At 36.6% G+C, this 22,704-nt stretch overlaps 1 protein-coding gene across 2 annotated transcripts in view; it reads right to left on the reverse strand.

Moving 5' to 3' along the window:
• LOC101097969 (disintegrin and metalloproteinase domain-containing protein 5-like) overlaps nt 1-22,704 on the reverse strand; it is a 128,542-nt gene that overhangs the window by 66,373 nt on the left and 39,465 nt on the right. For both annotated transcript variants that reach the window (XM_006930748.5, XM_019828533.3), the window contains 4 exons: nt 22,098-22,169; nt 21,753-21,916; nt 20,927-21,008; nt 1,529-1,665 (listed from right to left, as the gene is read on the reverse strand). In XM_006930748.5, coding sequence (XP_006930810.3) covers nt 1,529-1,665; nt 20,927-21,008; nt 21,753-21,916; nt 22,098-22,169 — 455 coding nt within the window. The remainder of the gene's footprint in view (nt 1-1,528; nt 1,666-20,926; nt 21,009-21,752; nt 21,917-22,097; nt 22,170-22,704) is intronic.

The following is a 22,704-nucleotide window of genomic DNA, read 5'->3' on the forward strand; positions in this document are numbered from 1 at the left end:
GATGGTCCAGATGTTACGATTTGGCATACAAATACCTAACTTAAAGCACTATAAATATTCAAATAATTAAAGAAAAATGTTTACATAATTCAGTCATAGATTCAATACTCAAAATAGATCACAAATAATTCAATTTACATAAAGTTCTGAAGCAAGGAAAACTAATTGTAGTAATAAATCAGATCAGTTGTTGCCTGGGGCAAGGATAAAAGGCAGAAGGACAATAAGGGTCACAAAGGAAATTTTGGGGAAATGAAACTGTTGCATAATCTCACTGATACTGTGGTTCAAAGATATTTATGTATTTGTCAAAAGTCATAAACTTGTACACTTACAGTGCACAAATTTTATTGCAGTAAAAATCATACCTTGACAAAGTTGAATTTTTATAAAGTTTATAAATAAAATGCTCAAGAAGATGGTGAAAGAATGAATATTCTTCTGAGTAACCACTTATCCAAGGAAGAAGAAATAAATTTAGTTATTATCTACTTTGTGCCTTTACAAAACTTCGGGGTATCATGGATTCAGTAATCAAAGGATAAAATGAAATAATGAGAAAATATACTGAGCTGATTTAGTCACTGTTTGCAACATATTTACTGAGCACTCTCCTGGGCAATAGGTGTGTAGTAAAAAGTAGACCAAGTACTTCTTAGGGACAAAAAGCATGAACATCAGGAGAAAAATATATGAAACAAATAGAATGTTGAAATGATGAAAAAACCAACAGAAGGGGTGCCTGGGTGGCTCAGTCAGTGGAGCATCTGATTCTTGATTTTGGCTCAGGTCATGATTTCATGGTTCATAGGATTGAGTTCCATGCTGGATTCTGCACTGACAGCACAGAGCCTGCTTGGGATTCTCTCTCTCCCTCTCTGTCTGTCCCTCCCCCACTTGTGCATTCTCTCTCTCTCTCTCTCTCTCTGTCTCTCTTTCTCTCAAAATAAATAAACTTTAAAAATATATTTAAGAAATAGAGCAGGGAATATGTATTATTAATGGTTCTAAAATAAAGGTTTTTTTTCCTTTCTTCAGCAGTCTTTCAATGGGTCATGGTGTTATTATTTATTTACAATTTAATGTCTTTCTCAATAAAAAAAAATTATTAATTGAAACTACTAACATGAATTGTACCACTCTTCCCTATACCGTACAATGCCAGTTTTAAATGCAAATATCAAAGCATTTAATTTAGCTTTATGCACAATCACTGAAATTACCCAGCTCATATGGCTTTTCCTTAGAGGGTGCTTTCAATCTGGCCAGGGGAGAAAAATACAAGTCAGACTCCAGAATGCAGGAAGGAGGAAGAAAGTTTCTCCAGGCATGGAGACGCATGGGGAAGGTGGTGGGCCTATTTTGGTTTGTGTTCTGTTGTACTTGAAAAATGTGTATTCTATGGTTGTTAGGTATAGTGTTCTATAATTGTCAATTACTTCAGTTTGGTTAATAGAAGTGTAAAAGGTCCTAACCAAACAAAAATAAATAAATAAAGGAATATGTGTAATAAAGAAAATTATCTTACACTGCTTTAGGTGACATTGTGCAAACATCTTCTGAACAATAACAAGTGTCAGGATTGTCATAACTCAATCCCAGATTAAAGCCAAGCAACTGCACAATACTGATAGTATATGACTCCAGGGATAAATCCTCTGGATACTAAAGACAAGGAAAAAGAAAAGAGTTAGCTAAGAATACTATAGTATACTATACTATAACAAAATTAAAATTACTATACTATAAAAAATTAGTGTATATTATATATATGCTATTCTAAATACAATTATAGTAAAAAAATTAGTACATAAAACTCATTTTTTAAATCAATGCATCCAAGATGCCTATGTAAATGCAATTGTAGTAGAGTTATATAAGCATTTGGATAATAGATTTATTAAACATAGATAAGTAAACACAGTAGTTTAATTTCAAAATACTATTCATGACAATATCAGCTATCTTAGCTAATCCAACTGAGTCTCAAACACCATATTATGTTGCCTCTTTGAGTTATTTTAAAGAAAATGACTTTAATCTTTTATTTTAATAATCAATTTTACATTCTCTCTGCAGTAGGCAGACTCTAAAATGAGTCCCAAAGATATCTACCTCCTGGTATTCATGTCTTTGAGTATTTCCATTCTATTGTGTGTAAACTGGACTTTTTGACTTGCCTCTAATTAACTAAATGTAGAGGAACAGATGGTTCACCATTTCCAAGACAGATTATAAAAAGACTGACTTTTTGGATTCTAGGTCTCAGTCTCTCTGTGGGAAGCCAGCTACTATGTCATGAAGTAGTCCTGTAGAGAGGCCCACAGGAATGAGTTTGTAAACAGATTTTTTGAGGTCTACCACAGCCAAATGACTAAGTTTGGAAGAAAATCCTGCCCATGCTGAACCGTGAGATAACCCTCTCAGCTGCTCCTTGATTGTTGACCCACAGAACTCTCTTGTTTTTATCTCTTTAAGTTTTGGCATAATTGGTTACATAGCAATAGAAAACCAAAACACCCTCAATAGGTATATTGTTCATCTTTGGATAGTTTCCAATTTCTACACAAAGATGTTTCCAGAAGCTTCATTCATAATTCCCCAAACTTGCAAGCAACCACAATGTCCTTCAGTAGGTGAACAGATAAACTGTGGCACATTTTAGACAACAGAATGTTATTAAGCACTAAAAACAAATGAGCTGTCAAGTCATGAAAAGAAATGGAGGAAGCTTGAGTGCATATTGTTAAGTGAAAAAATGCCAATATGAAAAGGCTACATATTGTAGAATCCAACTGTATGACTTCCAGAAAAAAACAAAATTGTGGAGACAATAAAAAGCTCTGTGGTTGCAGACAGGGAGGGGAGAAATTAATAGGCAGAACACAGAGGATTTTTAGGGGAGTGAAAACACTTGTTATAATACCATAAATGATAGATATCTATCATCTTTTGCCCTAACTTATGTACAACACCAAGACTGAACCCTAAGGCAAACTATGGACCTTGGGTGATTTTGATGGGTCAATGTAGGTTCATCCTTAGTACAAAAATATCCCATTCTGGTGAGGGATGTGGATAATACAGAAGGCTGTGCATGTTAGGGACAGGAGGTATATGGGTAATCTGTGTACCTTTACCCTCAGTTTTGTGGTAAACCTAAAACTGTCCTAAAAAAAATAGTCTTAAAAAAAAGTGATGGGTTCCTGATGACCCAGGCTAAAACACTATGAACAGATGGCAAATAAAGAAGAGTTCAGAGAAGGCTTCCATGATCCATGAAGACGTTTCTAAATTTTCCATCCCACAATATTGTGCTGACTGCTTAATAGTTCAACTACAGACACTAAAGCAATCAACTGGTGCATCAGACATTTCAGTCCACCTTCAGAGAAAAGCAATTTCATTTAGTTGAAAACTGCTTGGACTCAAGCACCACCTTCTTCCTCCATCCAAGCTTTTCATCAGGAGCAGCTCTTAGGACAATATACAATGACTTGCCAGGACATTCCTCATCCCCTCCAGAATTATAGAGACCATTAATATTAACTAAGAAACACATTTCACTTCTTAGAAGACAAAATGCTGGTCTCTTTAAAGAAGCATTCAGTATAACTTTCAATGTTCCTGATAGGTCCCAGATAGCAGGTTCAGCTAAGAGGTATAATGGTCTCCTCAAACAATTCCTTTTCAAATTGTAGTCCAGCAAATGGATCCCTAAATGAGTTTCTTTACTGCCCAAGACTTTAATCTCTCTTAATTCAAGTATGCTTAGTTAACTTACACCTCACATCAACATTAAAAACTTTCCCATTACCCTTTCCTACATTTGAAGGGGATATGTCTTGCCTTCATATATAGAAAGACTCATTATATATGAGGTGTTTTAATTTAGTTATGGGAAGGCCTACAAGACTTCTTATACTTCTACCTGTGTTTCTCCCTTTTACTCATAATAAAATGTTTTCTGTGCTGTTTCACACAACTTATGCCCTATTATATAAAAGTCTTCTCTTTTATTACCCCTTAAATTTGGTAATGTATCAAACTGTATTAATGGGCTAATTGTATTAATGATGTATTTTATTTTATGTATTGTGATGCTTTAATATCTGGGGCTTTGCCAATGCTAGACTTCCCATCCCAGGGTTACCCAATTTCTTAAAATAGTAAACAACTTACCTGCAAGTGTATCTTTCATATGCAAATCAATGAACCTAGAGCCCATATGCCCTATCCCTTCTTTTATTAGGCTGACATACCCTAGACCACTCTTCATCTGCCCAAACTACACCAGAGTTAAGTACCAGACAACTAGCTACAGCCTCCATGCGAGAAAGACTGCTGAAATTATTTAAATGAGCCAATCCAAGACCTGCTTACTTGCCTTACCCATTCCTCCCCAAAGAAACAACAACGGAAGGTTTGTCCATGTTACCCCTTGCTCACTACACTGCCTGAACAATCTTGGTGCTTCCTTGTATGGTCCCTGCATGGTGTGCCTTCTGTTTCTAGGGAACTGTATGATAAACTTCTTCCTGCATGACAGTCATTTTTTTTTCAATATATGAAATTTATTGTCAAATTGGTTTCCATACAACACCCAGTGCTCATCCCAAAATGTACCCTCCTCAATACCCATCACCCACCCTCCCCTCCCTCCCACCCCCCATCAACCCTGTTTGTTCTCAATTTTTAAGAGTCTCTTATGCTTTGGCTCTCTCCCACTCTAATCTCTTTCTTTTCCCCTTCCCCTCCCCCATGGGTTTCTGTTAAGTTTCTCAGGATCCACATAAGAGTGAAAACATATGATATCTGTCTTTCTCTGTATGGCTTATTTTTCACTTAGCATCACACTCTCCAGTTCCATCCACGTTGCTACAAAGGGCCATATTTCATTCTTTCTCATTGCCACATAGTACTCCATTGTGTATATTAACCACAATTTCTCTATCCATTCATCAGTTGATGGACATTTAGGCTCTTTCCATAATTTGGCTATTGTTGAGAGTGCTGGATAAACATTGGGGTACAAGTGCCCCTATGCATCCGTACTCTTGTATCCCTTGGGTAAATTCCTAGCAGTGCTATTGCTGGGTCATAGGGTAGGTCTATTTTTAGTTTTTTGAGGAACCTCCACACTGTTTTCCAGAGTGGCTGCACCAGTTTGCATTCCCACCAACAGTGCAAGAGGGTTCCCGTTTCTCCACATCCTCTCCAGCATCTATAGTCTCCTGATTTGTTCATTTTGGCCACTCTCACTGGCGGGAGTTGATATCTGAGTGTGGTTTTGATTTGTATTTCCCTGATGAGGAGCGACGTTGAGCCTCTTTTCATGTGCCTGTTGGCCATCCGGATGTCTTCTTTAGAGAAGTGTCTATTCATGTTTTCTGCCCATTTCTTCACTGGATTATTTGTTTTTCGGGTGTGGAGTTTGGTGAGCTCTTTATAGGTTTTGGATCCTAGCCCTTTGTTCGATATGTCATTTGCAAATATCTTTTCCCATTCCGTTGGTTGCCTTTTAGTTTTGTTGATTGTTTCCTTTGCTGTGCAGAAGCTTTTTATCTTCATGAGGTCCCAGTAATTCACTTTTGCTTTTAATTCCCTTGCCTTTGGGGATGTGTCAAGTAAGAAATTGCTAGGACTGAGGTCAGAGAGGTCTTTTCCTGCTTTCTCCTCTAGTGTTTTAATGGTTTCCTGTCTCACATTCAGGTCCTTTATCCATTTTAAGTTTATTTTTGTAAATGGTGTGAGAAAGTGGTCTAGTTTCAACCTTCTGCATGATGCTGTCCGGTTCTCCCAGCACCATTTGTTAAACAGACTGCCTTTCTTCCATTGGATATTCTTTCCTGCTTTGTCAAAGATTAGTTGGCCATACATTCGTGGGTCCATTTCTGGGTTCTCTATTCTATTCCATTGGTCTATGTGTCTGTTTTTGTGCCAATACCATGCTGTCTTGATGATTACAGCTTTGTAGTAGAGGCTAAAGTCTGGGGTTGTGATGCCTCCTGCTTTGGTCTTCTTCTTCAAAATTACTTTGGCTATTCGGGGTCTTTTGTGGTTCCATATGAATTTTAGGATTGCTTGTTCTAGTTTCGAGAAGAATGCTGGTGCAATTTTGATTGGGATTGCATTGAATGTGTAGATAGCTTTGGGTAGTATTGACATTTTGACAATATTTATTCTTCCAATCCATGAGCACGGGATGTTTTTCCGTTTCTTTATATCTTCTTCAATTTCCTTCATAAGCTTTCTATAGTTTTCAGCATACAGATCTTGTACATCTTTGGTTAGATTTATTCCTAGGCATTTTATGCTTCTTGCGCAATTGTAAATGGGATCAGTTTCTTTATTTGTCTTTCTGTTGCTTCATTATTGGTGTATAAGAATGCAACTGATTTCTGTACATTGATTTTGTATCCTGCAACTTTGCTAAATTCATGTATCAGTTCTAGCAGACTTTTGATGGAGTCTATCGGATTTTCCATGTATACTATCATGTCATCTGCAAAAAGTGAAAACTTAACTTCATCTTTGCCAATTTTGATGCCTTTGATTTCCTTTTGTTGTCTGATTGCTGATGCTAGAACTTCCAACACTATGTTAAACAACAGCGGTGAGAGTGGACATCCCTGTCGTGTTCCTGATCTCAGGGAAAAAGCTCTCAGTTTTTCCCCATTGAGGATGATGTTAGCTGTGGGCTTTTCATAAATGGCTTTTATGATCTTTAAGTATGTTCCTTCTATCCCGACTTTCTTGAGGGTTTTTATTAAGAAACATTGCTGATTTTTGTCAAATGCCTTTTCTGCATCAATTGACAGGATCATATGGTTCTTATCTTTTCTTTTATTAATGTGATGTATCACGTTGATTGATTTGCGAGTGTTGAACCAGCCCTGCATCCCAGGAATGAATCCCACTTGATCATGGTGAATAATTCTTTTTATATGCTGTTGAATTCGATTTGTTAGTACCTTATTGAGAATTTTTGCATCCATATTCATCAGGGATATTGGCCTGTAGTTCTCTTTTTTTACTGGGTCTCTGTCTGGTTTAGGAATCAAAGTAATACTGGCTTCATAGAAGGAGTCTGGAAGTTTTCCTTCCCTTTCTATTTTTTGGAATAGCTTGAGAAGGATAAGTATTATCTCTGCTTTAAACGTCTGGTAGAACTCCCCTGGGAAGCCATCCGGTCCTCGACTCTTATTTGTTGGGAGATTTTTGATGACTGATTCAATTTCTTCTCTGGTTATGGGTCTGTTCAAGCTTTCTCATTCCTCCTGATTGACTTTTGGAAGTGTGTGGGTGTTTAGGAATTTGTCCATTTCTTCCAGGTTGTCCAGTTTGTTGGCATATAATTTTTCATAGTATTCCCTGCTAATTGCTTGTATCTCTGAGGGATTGGTTGTAATAATTCCATTTTCATTCATGATTTTATCTATTTGGGTCATCTCCTTTTTCTTTTTGAGAATCTTGGCTAGAGGCTTATCAATTTTGTTTATTTTTTTCAAAAAACCAACTCTTGGTCTCATTGATCTGCTCTACAGTTTTTTTTTAGATTCTATATTGTTTATTTCTGCTCTGATCTTCATTATTTCTCTTCTTCTGCTGGGTTTAGGCTGTCTTTGCTGTTCTGCTTCTATTTCCTTTAGGTGTGCTGTTAGATTTTGTATTTGGGATTTTTCTTGTTTCTTGAGATAGGCCTGGATTGCAATGTATTTTCCTCTCAGGACTGCCTTTGCTGCATCCCAAAGCGTTTGGATTGTTGTGTTTTCACTTTCCTTTGTTTCCATATATTTTTTAATTTCTTCTCTAATTGCCTGGTTGACCCATTCATTCTTTAGTGGGGTGTTCTTTAACCTCCATGCTTTTGGAGGTTTTCCAGACTTTTTCCTGTGGTTGATTTCAAGCTTCATAGCATTGTGGTCTGAAAGTATGCATGGTATAATTTCAATTCTTGTAAACTTATGAAGGGCTGTTTTGTGACCCAGGATGTGATCTATCTTGGAGAATGTTCCATGTGCACTCGAGAAGAAAGTATATTCTGTTGCTTTGGGATGCAGAGTTCTAAATATATCTGTCAAGTCCATCTGATCCAATGTATCATTCAGGGCCCTTGTTTCTTTATTGACCATGTGTCTAGATGATCTATCCATTTCTGTAAGTGGAGTGTTAAAGTCCCCTGCAATGACCACATTCTTATAAATAAGATTGCTTATGTTTGTGAGTAAGTGTTTTATATATTTGGGGGCTCCTGTATTCGGCGCATAGACATTTATAATTGTTAGCTCTTCCTGATGGATAGACCCTGTAATTATTATATAATGCCCTTCTTCATCTCTTGTTACAGCCTTTAATTTAAAGTCTAGTTTGTCTGATATAAGTATGGCTACTCCAGCTTTCTTTTGACTTCCAGTAGCATGATAAATAGTTCTCCATCCCCACACTTTCAATCTGAAGGTGTCCTCAGGTCTAAAATGAGTCTCTTGTAGACAGTAAATAGATGGGTCTTGTTTTTTTATCCATTCTGATACCCTATGTCTTTTTGTTGGCGCATTTAGTCCATTTACATTGTGTTATTATAGAAAGATATGGGTTTAGAGTCATTGTGATGTCCGTAGGTTTCATGCTTGTAGCGATGTCTCTGGTACTTTGTCTCACAGGATCCCCCTTAGGATCTCTTGTAGGGCTGGTTTAGTGGTGACAAATTCCTTCAGTTTTTGTTTGTTTGGGAAGACATTTATCTCTCCTTCTATTCTAAATGACAGACTTGTTGGATAAAGGATTCTCGGCTGCATATTTTTTCTGTTAATCACATTGAAGATTTCCTGCCATTCCTTTCTGGCCTGCCAAGTTTCAGTAGACAGATCCGTCACGGGTCTTATTGGTCTCCCTTTATATGTTAGAGCATGTTTATCCCTAGCTGCTTTCAGAATTTTCTCTTTATCCCTGTATTTTGCCAGTTTCACTATGATATGTAGTGCAGAAGATTGATTCAAGTTACGTCTGAAGGGAGTTCTCTGTGCCTCTTGGATTTCAATGCCTTTTTCCTTCCCCATATCCGGGAAGTTCTCAGCTATTACTTCTTCAAGTACACCTTCAGCACCTTTCCCTCTCTCTTCCTCCTCTGTAACACCAATTATGTGTAGATTATTTCTCTTTAGTGCATCACTTAGTTCTCTAATTTTCCCCTCATACTCCTGGATTTTTTTTTTATCTCTTTTTCTCAGCTTCCTCTTCTTCCATAATTTTATCTTCCAGTTCACCTATTCTCTCCTCTGCCTCTTCAATCCAAGCTGTGGTTGTCTCCATTTTATTTTGCAGCTCATGTATAGCATTTTTTAGCTCCTCTGGCTGTTCCTTAGTCCCTTGATCTCTGTAGCAAGATATTCTCTGCTGTCCTTTATACTGTTTTCAAGCCCAGTGATTAATTTTATGACTATTGTTCTAAATTCACTTTGTTATTTTGTTTAAATCCTTTTTGATCAGTTCCTTAGCTGTCGTTATTTCCTGGAGATTCTTTTGAGGGGAATTCTTCCCTTTTGTCATTTTGGATAGTCCCTGGAGTGGTGCAGAACTGCAGGGCACTTCCCCTGTGCTGTCTTGAATAACTTGCGTTTGTGGGCGGGGCCTCAGTGAGACCTGATGTCTGCCCCCAGCCTACCGCTGGGGACACAGTCAGACTGGTGTGTACCTTCTCTTCCCCCCTCCTAGGGGTGGGATTCACTGTGGAGTAGCATGGCCCGTCTGTGCTACTTGCACACTGCGAGGCTTTGGTGCTGGGGATCTGGCGTATTAGCTGGGGTGGATCAGCAAGTTGCACTGGGGTGGGAGGGGCAGGTTCAGCTGCTTATCCTTTGTGATCTGCTTCAGGAGGAGCCCTGTGGCACCAGGAGGGAGTCAGACCAGCCGCAGGAGGGATGGATCCGCAGAAGCACAGCGTTGGGTGTTTGCGGGGTGCAAGCAAGTTCTCTGACAGGAACTGGTTCCCTTTGTGGTTTCGGCTGGGGGATGGGCGAGGGAGATGGCGCTGGCAAGCACCTTTGTTCCTGGCCAAGCTGAGCTCTGTCGTCCAGGGCTCAACAACTCCCCCTCTCCTTGTCCTCCAGCCCTCCCACTCTCCGAGCACAGCTGTTAGCTTATAACCTTCCAGATGTTAAGTCCCACTTGCTGTCCGAACACACTCTGTCCGGCCACTCCACTTTTGCAAGCCAGACTTGGGACCTCTGCTTGGCCGGCGGGCTGCCCCTCCGCCCCAGCTCCCTCCCTCCAGTCCGTGTATCCCGCGCCACCTCTCTGCCCTCCTACCCTCTTCCATGGGCCTCTCCTCTGTGCTTGGCTCCAGAGAATCTGTTCTGCTAATCTTCTGGCGGTTTTCTGGGTTATTTAGGCAGGTGTAGGTGGAATCTATGTGACCAGCAGGAAGAGGTGAGCCCAGGGTCCTCCTATGTCGCCATCTTTCCCTCTTCCATGACAGTCATTAACATGTCTGTATGTCTTTTAATATCTGATGAAAATAAATCCTAGGTAACCTTAAATTTTTTTCCCATCTAGATCAGTGCTATTTTAGTTCAGTTAGCTTAGTCTAGTTAATTAAAACTACATTACAATTAAGTTAGTTGCAAGTGTATATGTAAACTCTAGGACAAATGCTTAAGTAGGTTTCTTAATATAACTGATGATATGATGAGAGGAGAGGAAATGGAATCCTATGAAATGTACAATGAAAACCATAGAAGACAAAAAAGAGAAAGATTAAAAAAGAAAAAACAGGACAATGAATAGAAGATAAAATTCAACATCAATTTATGATTAAAATTGCTCATCAAAGTGAGTTCAGAGGGAATGTACCTTAACATAATAAAGGCCATATAGGGCAAGCTCACAGCTATCATACTCAAAGGTGAAAAACTGAGAGCTTTTTCTCTAAGATCACAAACAAGACAGGAATTCCATTACTGTTACTTTTATTTAACATAGTATTGAAAGTCCTAGCAAAAGAAATTAGGCAAGAAAAAAAGGCATCCAATTGAAAGAAGTAAACAGTGATTATTTGCAAATATAGAAAACCTTAAAACTCTACCAAAAAAGATAACTGTTAGAACTAATAAATTCAGTAAAGTTGCAGTGTACAAAATCAATATATAGAAATCTTCAGCATTTCTATACACTAATAACTATCAGAAAGAGAAGTTAAGAAAACAATCCCATTTACAATTGCATTAAAAAGAATAAAATAGCTGGGAATAATTTTTTTAATTTTTTAAATGTTCATTTTATTTTTGAGAGAGAGAGAGGGCATGAGCAAGGAAGGGGCAAAGAGAGAGGGAGACACAGAATCTGAAGCAGGCTCCAGACTCCAGGCTTTCAGCACAGAGTGTGACCTGGGACTCAAACCCACAAACCACGAGTCATGATGTGAGTCAGAGTCGGACAGTTAACTGACTGAGCCACCCACGTGCCCCAATATCTAGGAATAAATTTAACTGAGAAGATGAGAAACCTGCACATTGAAACTATAAGATATTGATGAAAGAAACTTAAGATGACACAAATAAGTGGAAAGATATTCTATGACTGGAAGAATTAATATTGTTAAAATGCCCATATTCCCCTTCTAGACCAGGAGCTAAGATGGGAGAATAGTAGGGGGACCCTAGAATTGCCTTTTCCCTCAAACACAGCTAGATAAATGCCAAATCATTCTGAACACCCAGGAAATCAATCTGAGGACTGAGAGAACAAACTGCACAACTAGAGGGAGAAAAGAGGTCACATCATGGAAGGTAGGAGGTTCGGAGATGTGACTGGGGGGAGAAAAGAATCACCCATGCAGTGGAGGGGAGGAAGCCCTGATCAAGGAGAGAGGAAAGAGAGAGAAAAAACAGGGTGCAGGGCATTGCACAAAAACACATCCCCCAAATCACAGATGGGCAAAACAAGAGGGACTGATGATTGCAAGTTTTTACAAGCAGCATAGCCCAAAGTCTTAAGTTTTATAAGTCCACACCATCACAGGGTGGAGTCTGGTGGGTATAGAGGTGCTCCAGTGGAGAAGGGGTACAGAGGCCCTGGAGCAGATAGCGTGGTCTGAATATCCCCTGGGTCCCACTGAAAGGGACAGTGCCCCTTCTTAGAGTGCATTTGGGAAAGATGGCACTGCTTTTCTGAGGACAATAGAGCTTGTGGGCACCATTGAGCTTCCCCATTCATTAGCATAGGAACAGAGGCACCCGCTGAGGGCAGCTAACCTGAACTCTGGCTTTGTGCTGTTCTTTACCATAAACTCCAAGCCCCTGTACATTCACGCGACTTCTCTTCTGGGACAAACTGGCACCAGCCACAGCACAGCAAGACCTCCCCCAAAAGATCAGCACAAATCTGTGCTGCAGTGGGTCCCTAAAATTTGAAGTTTTGAAACACAGCTCGTGTGCCAGAGATAAAACACAGGAGCACTGTTATACCAGGTGGGCAGATGGCTCAGACAAAGACAGGGTGAAGTACAAGATCTGAAGGATGCCTGGGACAATTGAGGGGAGGTTATTTGCTCTTCTGTGGGGAATTCCTGAACAGTGGTGGGCATGAACTCCCCTCTCCAAGATGATAGAGCTGGCTGACACAATTTCTACCCCTGTCCATCAGCACCGATGGACTTCAGTGAATGGCGCACACTTGTCACCACACAGTGGACAAGGTCCAAATAATACCCGCTGCAGACAAGGAAAAACCTTTCAGAGGACTGATCAGTAGTTAAGAGCAGTGAAAACACAACAGCAAAGTGCACATAGCATATACCAGAAACACTTCCTGAAGTGCAAGGCCCTGGACAGTATATGAGTTCATATCTACCAGTAATCACTCTGAATGTAAATGGACTAAATACTCCAATCAAAGGACATATGGTATCAGAACAGATTTAAAAAAATGAAGCCCATCTATATGGTGCCTACAAGAGACTCATTTTAGACCTAAGACACCTGCAGAGTGAATGGGAAGGGATGGAGAACCATCTATCAAGCTATGAGACATCAAAAGAAAGCAGGAGTAGCTGTACTTATATCAGACAAACTAGATTTTAAAACAAAGACTGGAACAAGAGATGAAGAATGGTACTATATCATAATAAAGGGGTCTATCTGTGAAAACATGGAGCTTGCGTGAGATTTTCTCTCTCTCTCTCTCTCTCTCTCTGTTCTCTCCCCACTCACACTTTCTCTCTCTCTAAAAAAAGTAATAAATAACAAATACAACAAAACTCATTGATATCAATACAGTAATAGTGGGGACCTTAACACCCCACTACAACAATGGACAGATCATCTAAGCAGAAAATCAAAAAGGAAACAATGGCTTTGAATGACACACTGGACCAGATGGACTTAAAACATATATATCATCCTAAAGGAGCAGAATACACGTTTTTTTCTAGTGCATATGGGACATTCTCCAGAAGAGATCATATGCTGGGTCACAAATCAGGCCTCAACAATACAAAAAGACTGAGGTCATAACATGCATATTTTCTAACCAATATGCTATGAAATTTGGAAGTCAACCACAAGAAAACATTTGGAAAGCCCAAAAATAAATGCAGGATAAAGAACATCCTACTAAAGACTTAATGGGTTAACCAAGAAATTAAAGAAGAAATAAATACATGGAAACCAATGAAAATGAAAACACAATGGTCCAAAACTTTCAGGATACAGCAAAAGCAGTCCTAAGAGGGAAGTATATAGCAATACAGAGCTTTCTGAAGAAGAAGGAAAAGTCTCAAGCACACAACCTAACCTTACACCTAAAGGAGCTAGAAAAGGAATAGCAAATAAAGCCTAAATCCAGCAAAAGAAGGGAAATAATATAAACTAGAGCAGAAATAAATGACATAGAATTTTTTTTTTTATTTATTTATTTATTTTTTTTTCAACGTTTATTTTTTGGGGGACAGAGAGAGACAGAGCATGAATGGGGGAGGGGCAGAGAGAGAGGGAGACACAGAATGGGAAACAGGCTCCAGGCTCTGAGCCATCAGCCCAGAGCCCGACGCGGGGCTCGAACTCATGGACCGCGAGATCGTGACCTGGCTGAAGTCAGACGCTTAACCGACTGCGCCACCCAGGTGCCCCTTTATTTTTTTTTTAATTTTTTTTCAACGTTTATTTATTTTTTGGGGGACAGAGAGAGACAGAGCATGAATGGGGGAGGGGCAGAGAGAGAGGGAGACACAGAATGGGAAACAGTCTCCAGGGACATAGAATTTTTAAAAAGTAGAAAAGATCAATGAAGCTAGGAACTGGTTGTTTAAAAAAAATTAATAATATTGATAAACCCCTAGCCAGACTTACCAAAAAGAAAGAGAAAGGATCTAAATAAGTAAAATCACAAATGAGATAACATCACAGAAGTACAAATAATTATAAGAGAATATTATGAAAAATTATATGCCAGCAAATTGAGCAATTAGAAGACATGGAAAGAATTTTCCATAGAAACATATAAACTACCAAAACTGACACAAGAAGAATAGAAAATCTGAACAGATCCATAACTAGCAAAGACTGAATAAGTAACCAAACATTTCCCAATAGACAAAAGTCCAGGGACAGATGGCTTCCTGGGGGATTTATACCAGAAATTAAAGAAGAAATAATACCTGTTCTTCTCAAACTGTTCCAAAACGTGGAAATGGAGGGAAAATTTCCAAACTCATTCTCCAAAGCCAGAATTACCTTCAATCCAAAACCAGACAAGGACTCCACTAAAATAGAAAATTATGGGGCCAATATCCCTAATTAATATGGATGCAAAAATTCTAACAAGATAATAGCAAATCATATCCAACAGTACATTAAAAGAATTACACACCACAATCAAATGGGATTTAGTTGTGGTCTGCAAGAGTGGTTCAATATTTCCAAATTAATCAACGTGATACACCACATTAATAAAGAAAGAATAAGAACCATATGATCTTTCCAATAGATTCAAAAAAGAATTTGACAGAATGCAGCATCCATTCTTCATAAAAACCCTCAACAAAATAGGGATACGGGGAACATACCTCAATATCATTGAAGCCATATACAAAAAACCCACAGCTAACATCATCCTCAATGGGGAAAACCTGAGAACTCTTCCTCTATGGTCAGGAACAAACCTGATATCCACTCTCACCACTGTTACCTAACATAGTACTGGAAGTCAGCAATCAGACAACAAAAAGAAATAAAAGGCATTAAAATCAGCAAGGAAGAAATAAAACTTTCAGTATTTGTAGATAACATGATACTCTATATAGAAAACCCAAAAGACTCCACTAGAAAATTTCTAGAACCAAAACACAAATTCAACCAAATCACAGGATACAAAATCAACGTACCAAAACTGTTGCATTTCTATACACCACTAATGAAACAGAAGAAAGAAATCAAAGAATCAATCCCATTTATACTTGCACCAAAAACCATAAGATACCTAGGAATAAACCTAACCAAAGAGGTAAAGGTCTGTCCTCTGAAGAACATAGAACACTGATGAAAGAAATTGAAGATGGCACAGAGAAATGGAAAAACATCCCATGCTCATGGATTGGAAGAACAAATATTGTTAAAATGTCTATACTACCCAAAGCAATGTACACATGTATTGCAATCCTATCAAAATACCAATAGCATTTTTCACAGAGCTAAAAAAAAAAAAACCTAAAATTTGTATGAAATCACAAAAGACCCCAGAGAACTAAAGCAATCTTGGAAAGGAAAAGCAAAGCTGGAGCATCACAATTCCTGACTTCAAGCACAAAGCTGTACTCATCAAGACAGTATGGTACTGGCACAAAAACAAACATGTAGATCCATGGAATAGAATAAAACCCTGAAATGAAACCACAACCCTATGGTCAATTAATCTTCAACAAAGCAGGCAAGAATATCCAATGGAAAAAAGACAGTGTTTTCAACAAATGGTGTTGGGAAAACTGGACAGCGACATGCAGAAGAATGAACCTGGACCACTTTCTTACACCACACACAAAAATAAACTCAAAATGGATGAAAGACCTAAATGTGAGATAGGAAATCATCAAAATCCTAGAGGAAAACACAGGCAGCATCCTCTCTGACCTCAGCTCTAACAACTTCTAGTATGTAGTAAGATACATCTCCAGAGGCAAGGGAAACAAAAGCAAAAATGAACTATTGGGACCTCATCAAGATAAAAAAAAAAAAAAGAAATCTTCTGCATATCAAAGAAAATAATCAATAAAACTAAAAGGCGATCCATGGAATTGGAGAAGATATTTGTAAATGACACATCTAATAAGGGGTTAGTATCCAAAATCTATAAAGAACTTATCAAATTCAACAACCAAAAAACAAATAATCCAGTTAAGAAATAGGCAGAAAACCTGAATAGCCATTTTTCCAAGAAAGACTTAACAGACACTACCAGACACATGGAAAGATGATCAACATCATTCATCATCACAGAATTACAAATCAAAACTATGATGAGATACCACCTCATACCTGTCAGAATATCTAAAATTAACAATACAAGAAAGAACAAATGTTGGCAAAGATGTAGGGAAGGGGGAACCCTCTTACACTGTTGGTGGTAATGCAAACTGGTGCAGTCCTTCTGGAGAACAGTACGGAGGTTTCTCAAAAAGTTAAAAATAGAACTACCCTATGACCCAGCAATTGTACTACTAGGAATTTACCCAAATGATACAAAAATAGTGATTCACAAGGACACATGCACCCCAACGTTTATAGCATCATTATCAACAATAGCCAAATTAGGAAAAGAGCACAAATGTCTATCAACTGATGAATGGATAAAAAAGATGTGGTATATATTTACACAATGGAATACTACTCGGTGATCAAAAAGAATGAAAATTTGCCATTTGCAACGACATGGATGGATCTAGAGTGTATTATGCTAAGCGAAATAAGTCAGTCAAAGCAAGACAAAGACCATAAGAGAGTCTTAACCAAGGACAAAAAAAACAGAGTTGCTGGAGGGGAGATGGGTAGGGAATGGGCTAAATGGGTGATGGGTATTAAGGAGGTCATCTGTTGTGGTGAGCACTGGGTGTTATATGTAAGTGATGGTTCACTAAATTCTACTCCTAAACCAATATTATACTATATGTTAGCCAACTAGAATTAGACAAAAACTGAAACAAAAAAACATAAGTACCAAAAAGAAAAAGTTGTCTATGAATCAAGAAGTCAGCTTTCACCATACACTGTATCTGCCAGCACCTTGATGTTAGACTTTCTTGCATCCAGAATTGTGACAATATTGGTTGTTTAAGCTCTCCCTCAAAAAAGAGCAATGGTGGAAGCATCAAACTTACTGCTTTCAAACTATATGGTAAACCTATAGTAATCAAAAAGTGTTAGTGCCATAAAAACAGACTCAAAGACCAGTGGAACAGAACAGATAGCCCAGAAATAAACCCTTCCATGTATATGGTCAACTAATATTTATCAAGGGAGCTGAGAACACTCAATTGAGAAAAGATAGTCTCCTCAATAAATTATGTTGGGAAAACTGGATATTCACATGCAAATAACAAAACTGAACCTCTATCTCATACTACTTCCTAAAATTACCTGAAAATGAACTAAATACTTAAACGTAAGAAGTGAAATCATAAAACTCCTATAAGAAAGCATAGTGAAAAATCTCCTTGACATTGGTCTATACAATGATTTTATGGATATAACACAAAACCACAAAAGCAAAAATAAGTAGTACTTATTTAACATAAAGGTTCTGCACAGCAAAATACCAATCAATAAAATGAAAAGGCAACCTAGATATTGGGAAAAATATTTTCAAACTATAGATTTGATAAGGGGTTAATATTCAAAATATATTAGGAACACATACAGCTCACTACCAAAACCCCAATAATCTGATTAAGAAATGGTCTAAGAACCTGAATAGACATGTCTCCAAAGAGGATATTCAAATGGCCAACAGGTAGGTGAAAAGGTACATGGTCAGCATCTCTAATCATCCGGGAATTACAAATCAAAACCACAAGAGATATCACCTCACACCTAATAGAATGACTATTATCTAAAAGAAAATAGATAATAAATCCTGGTGGAAAAAATGGAACCCTTGTACACTGCTGATGTACATGGGTACCTCCACTATGGAAAACAGTGTGGAGATACCTGAAAAAAGTAAAAATAGGGCCATCATATGAATCATAAATTCTACTTCTGGGTATATATCTGGAAAAAATAAAACCCTCTGCCTCAAGGAGACATTTTTACCCCATGTTCACTGCGGCCCTATTCACAATAGTCAAGACATGATAACAACCTAAGTGTCCACTGATAGAAGAATGGATAAATAAATTGTGATATATATTCATATATACATAATATTCAGTCATAAAAAAGGAGGAAATCCTGCCATTTGTGACAACATGTATGAATCTTGAGAGCATTATGTTAAGTGAAATAAGACAGAGAAAGACAAATATTGTATGATCTCCTCATATGTGGAGTCTAACACAACCAGAATCCTAGAAATAGAGAACAGAGTGGTGGTTTCTAGGGGCAGGAATAAGTGCCAATGGTTAAATAGTACAAACTTCTGGTTTCTGAAGATGCAATGTACAGCATAGTGACTATAATTAACAGTACTGTATTGTACATTTGCAAGTTGCCAACAGAGTAGATCTTAAAGGTTCTTACCACACACACACACACACACACACACACACACACACACACAAGGCAATTATGTGAGATGTGATGGATATGTTCACTAACCTAACTGTGGAAAACATTTCACAGCATAGACATATACAAATCATTATGCTGTACATCTTAAACAATGATATATGCAAAATTATATTTCATTAAAGCTGGAAAAAATAATGGATCTCCTATATAAATTCATCAAGGTCATATGTAAAAAATATATATAAATAGACCACATATATATACACTAGCAGTGAAAAATTGGAAGATAAATTTAAACAATACCAGTTGCAACAGCATCAGAACATATAAAATCTCTATGAATAAATTTAGCAGATGTATGAAATCTCTACAGAGAATTTTTTAAGGACATCAATAATGGAGACATAAACCATGTTAGTGGATGGGAAGATCCAATGTTGATAATATGTCATTTCCTCTAATTCATTCATAAATTATACACCATCCCAATCAAAATCTAAGCCTGTGTGTTTGTGTGCGTGTGTGTGTGTGTGTGTGTGTGTGTGTGTGTGTGTGTAACTAGAAAAGCTGGTTTTAAAATCTATATGAGAATGCAAAGTTATGTACAATGTAGTACTGACAAAGAACAAAGTCAGAGGACTTAAACTATCGTGATTTCAAGACATTTAATAAAGCCACAATATTCAAGGAAGTAATTTTTAATTTAAAAAAAACTTCTGGAATATTATGATTGGTAGCTATCTTTTTGAAATCTAATCTTCAAACTCTTTGTTGTTGGCACAATCAGAAATTTATTTTTATATTTACATTTTAATGTTATACTGATATTTTAATAGCATTCTTGCTTAACTCATGTATTCACCTTTTTATTTACAAATTCCTATTATAAAAATTCCAATCAAAACTAAAGTCTTAAAGAATGCCTCAGAAAAACATACATACTAACCACTTATACTCAATAATTATCGTCTGCTTTATTTGCTTCACACACACACTCACACACACACACACACACACACACACACACACACGATCTAAAAATTAGTCTTCAGCAATGAAACATTGTTTTCAAAGGAGAATTAACAACAACAATGAAGACCTGGACAATTTCTGATGGTCTTTCCTCAAGTTTTCACTGAGAGAAAACCAAAACTAGGCACTAAGAATAAACACAAATCCTTATGAAATGTATGATTGTTCTCTACCCGTAGTAACAACCCCACAACTGTTATTGGATTTATCTAATCAATCAATATGTATTTTATAGGAATAATAACAAATGAAGAACTGATTTTAATTTTTAAATGTTTTATTTATTTTTGAGACCGACAGAGAGAGAGAAAGAGAGAGAGAGAGAAAGAGAGAGAGAGAGAGAGAGAGAGAGAGAGAGAGAGAGAATCCGAAGCAGGCTCCACGCTCCAAGCTCTAGGCTCAGGGCTGTCAGCATAGCCCACAGACATGGGACTCGAACTCACAGACCCTGAGATCATGACCTGAGTCGAAGTCGGACACTCAACCGACTGAGCCACCCAGGCACCCTAGAACTGATTTTAAATATCTGTCAATAGCAATTTGCTTCATTTTACTTGCTACTAAAACACAACCAATTGTGCAAACGGATCAGTAAAAAAAATCATAGCGCAGACTTCTGAAGTACTTTTAGTTCCCTTCCCCATTTTTTATATAACTTGTAAAAGGAATATAATTCTGTAGTAGGAGATCACTTTTACTTTGCCAAAAAACATAGTTATGAACATTTGATGGCTGTTTCTTCCTCCAACAGTCTGCTCATCCCAAACATAATAAAGAATTGAATGCAATAAAAGTTACGTTAAAATTTTAAAAAGTCATGTAATAAAAAAGCACATGAATTTACACCAATTATTAATGTTGTAAGAAGCTGATATGTTTAATAATTAACATTAAAATTACATTGGTTATATAATAAATATTGATACAAGCATGCCACTGTTCAAAACAATTAAACTTTTACTTAGTCAAATATGTTTTTTAAAAATAATATGGCATTGTGATCAGTTTAATTTAAAGTTGTTGTGTTTTTAAAAGCAATTATATAGTTTAGTATTAATGCTCCAATTTAGCAATATAAAAACTATTAAAGGATGATTAAACTAATATACTTATTCATTTAAAATATTTAGAAAATTTTAAAACATGAAAATATGAGGATTTGGAAAATAATTACATACCAGAGCAACTCCTACAGCATAATTCTTATTACATATTTTCCCAGGAAATGTGGCTCCTATAAAACTAGGATGTTTCTTGAAGCTAAAAAATAATAATTTTCCTCAGAATTCCATTTAAGAATGGTATTATTAATGATAATCATTTTCATAGCAACAATTGTTAAACAATTACTATGTCCTAAGCACTATGCTACTCTGAATTAAACTATTTAAATATATGTTTTTCAAATCTTCAATGTTAAGAATATTTTGATATTTTGTAAATTGTAAATTTAATAAACTTCCAGAAGTGTAATAAGGATAAGGCCTAATAGCTTACGCAAAAGGCTACTGCACTAACGTTTATAGTTTTTATTCTGGTTTCCTGTACATTCAGTTTTCTGTGATCTCCTTATTCACTTATCCATTAAAGATGCATAGATTTTTCTGTGCATTAGATTCTAGAGCATGTATAAATTCTATATATTAATGTTATTTAAAAAACAAATGGAGACAAAAATGTAGAGAGAACAAGTAGTATAACAAGGAAAGCCAAAGAAATTATATCACTCATCATTAACCTTCTTTAGTTATTTCAGTATTTTCATGTAATTTTACTTCTATCAGGTCATTTTATGTCAGTTGATAAAAGTTTTTAAGTCTTGCCTCACATTAGCTCCTTGAAAACAAGGACTTCTAAACTTACATGTTTTTCCCATCCCATGGTGTCTATCAAATTTATAGGACACAGTATATATTCATTAAATGCTTATTTTCATAATTAACATATTGAAATCATTTTGGGTTATTCGTTTAATGCTATACAAAAATGGAATACTATACTCACGCAAATAAGTATGCAGTCTGATGAGGTTGGGAGACATGTTTGTATTTCCATTCTAAAAATCTAGATAATATAATATTAGGATTCCCTGTAGTAGAAATTTTGTTTTTATTTGACCAGATTTCTATGGAAGATATTACAACAGTCAGTTTTAACTGTGAAAGTATCTAAAAAAATAATAATAATAAATTTTAATTAAATTATATTAAACTTTCATAAAAATGCATATGACATTTAATGCAGTATTTTGATTATAGGAACTTCAACAGTACAACAAAATATTATACACATCAATTCATATTACCTACACTTTTACAAAATATATAAACAAAATACATAAAAACTTACCGTGTTAACAAAGCCAATTATCTGAATAATCTTCTGTGTTACAACCTTTATATCAGAGCCCATGTAATCAAACTGAAAAAGATAAATTATTTTTAAAAACCAGTGGATGCCATCAAGAAAATATCACATACCTTTCACCTATACAATGTGCTATATTCTAAAGTAGCCACAGGACTATATTCTAGTTGAAATCTAGGAAATCAATATATATATAATATATAATTAAATAAAATAATTTATAACTTAATGTATATAAGTAAATAAAAATATTTAATAACATGACTTCAATGTTTAATGCACTCAACTTGTGGCATTACTTATTATTTATGAAAATATAATCATAAGTTTTTGATGTGGTATTTTAAAATGTACTTATTCTAAAATAATAACATGTAACCACAAACCAAAACATATAAGCATGAAGAGGGGGCAAATACTTTTTTTGGAGGGGTAGGAGAGCCTTAATGAGAGGTTCACTTTTAAAGTGATTCTGGATAATGTGTTTGGAAATATTCTTTCTCATCACCAATAAGCTCTTTCTATGTCTAACTGCCTAAAAATGCCAAGACAATATTAAACAACAATGGTGATATCACCATTGTGAGCT

Source organism: Felis catus, chromosome B1, assembly GCF_018350175.1.
Source record: "Felis catus isolate Fca126 chromosome B1, F.catus_Fca126_mat1.0, whole genome shotgun sequence".
NCBI lineage: Eukaryota > Metazoa > Chordata > Mammalia > Carnivora > Felidae > Felis > Felis catus.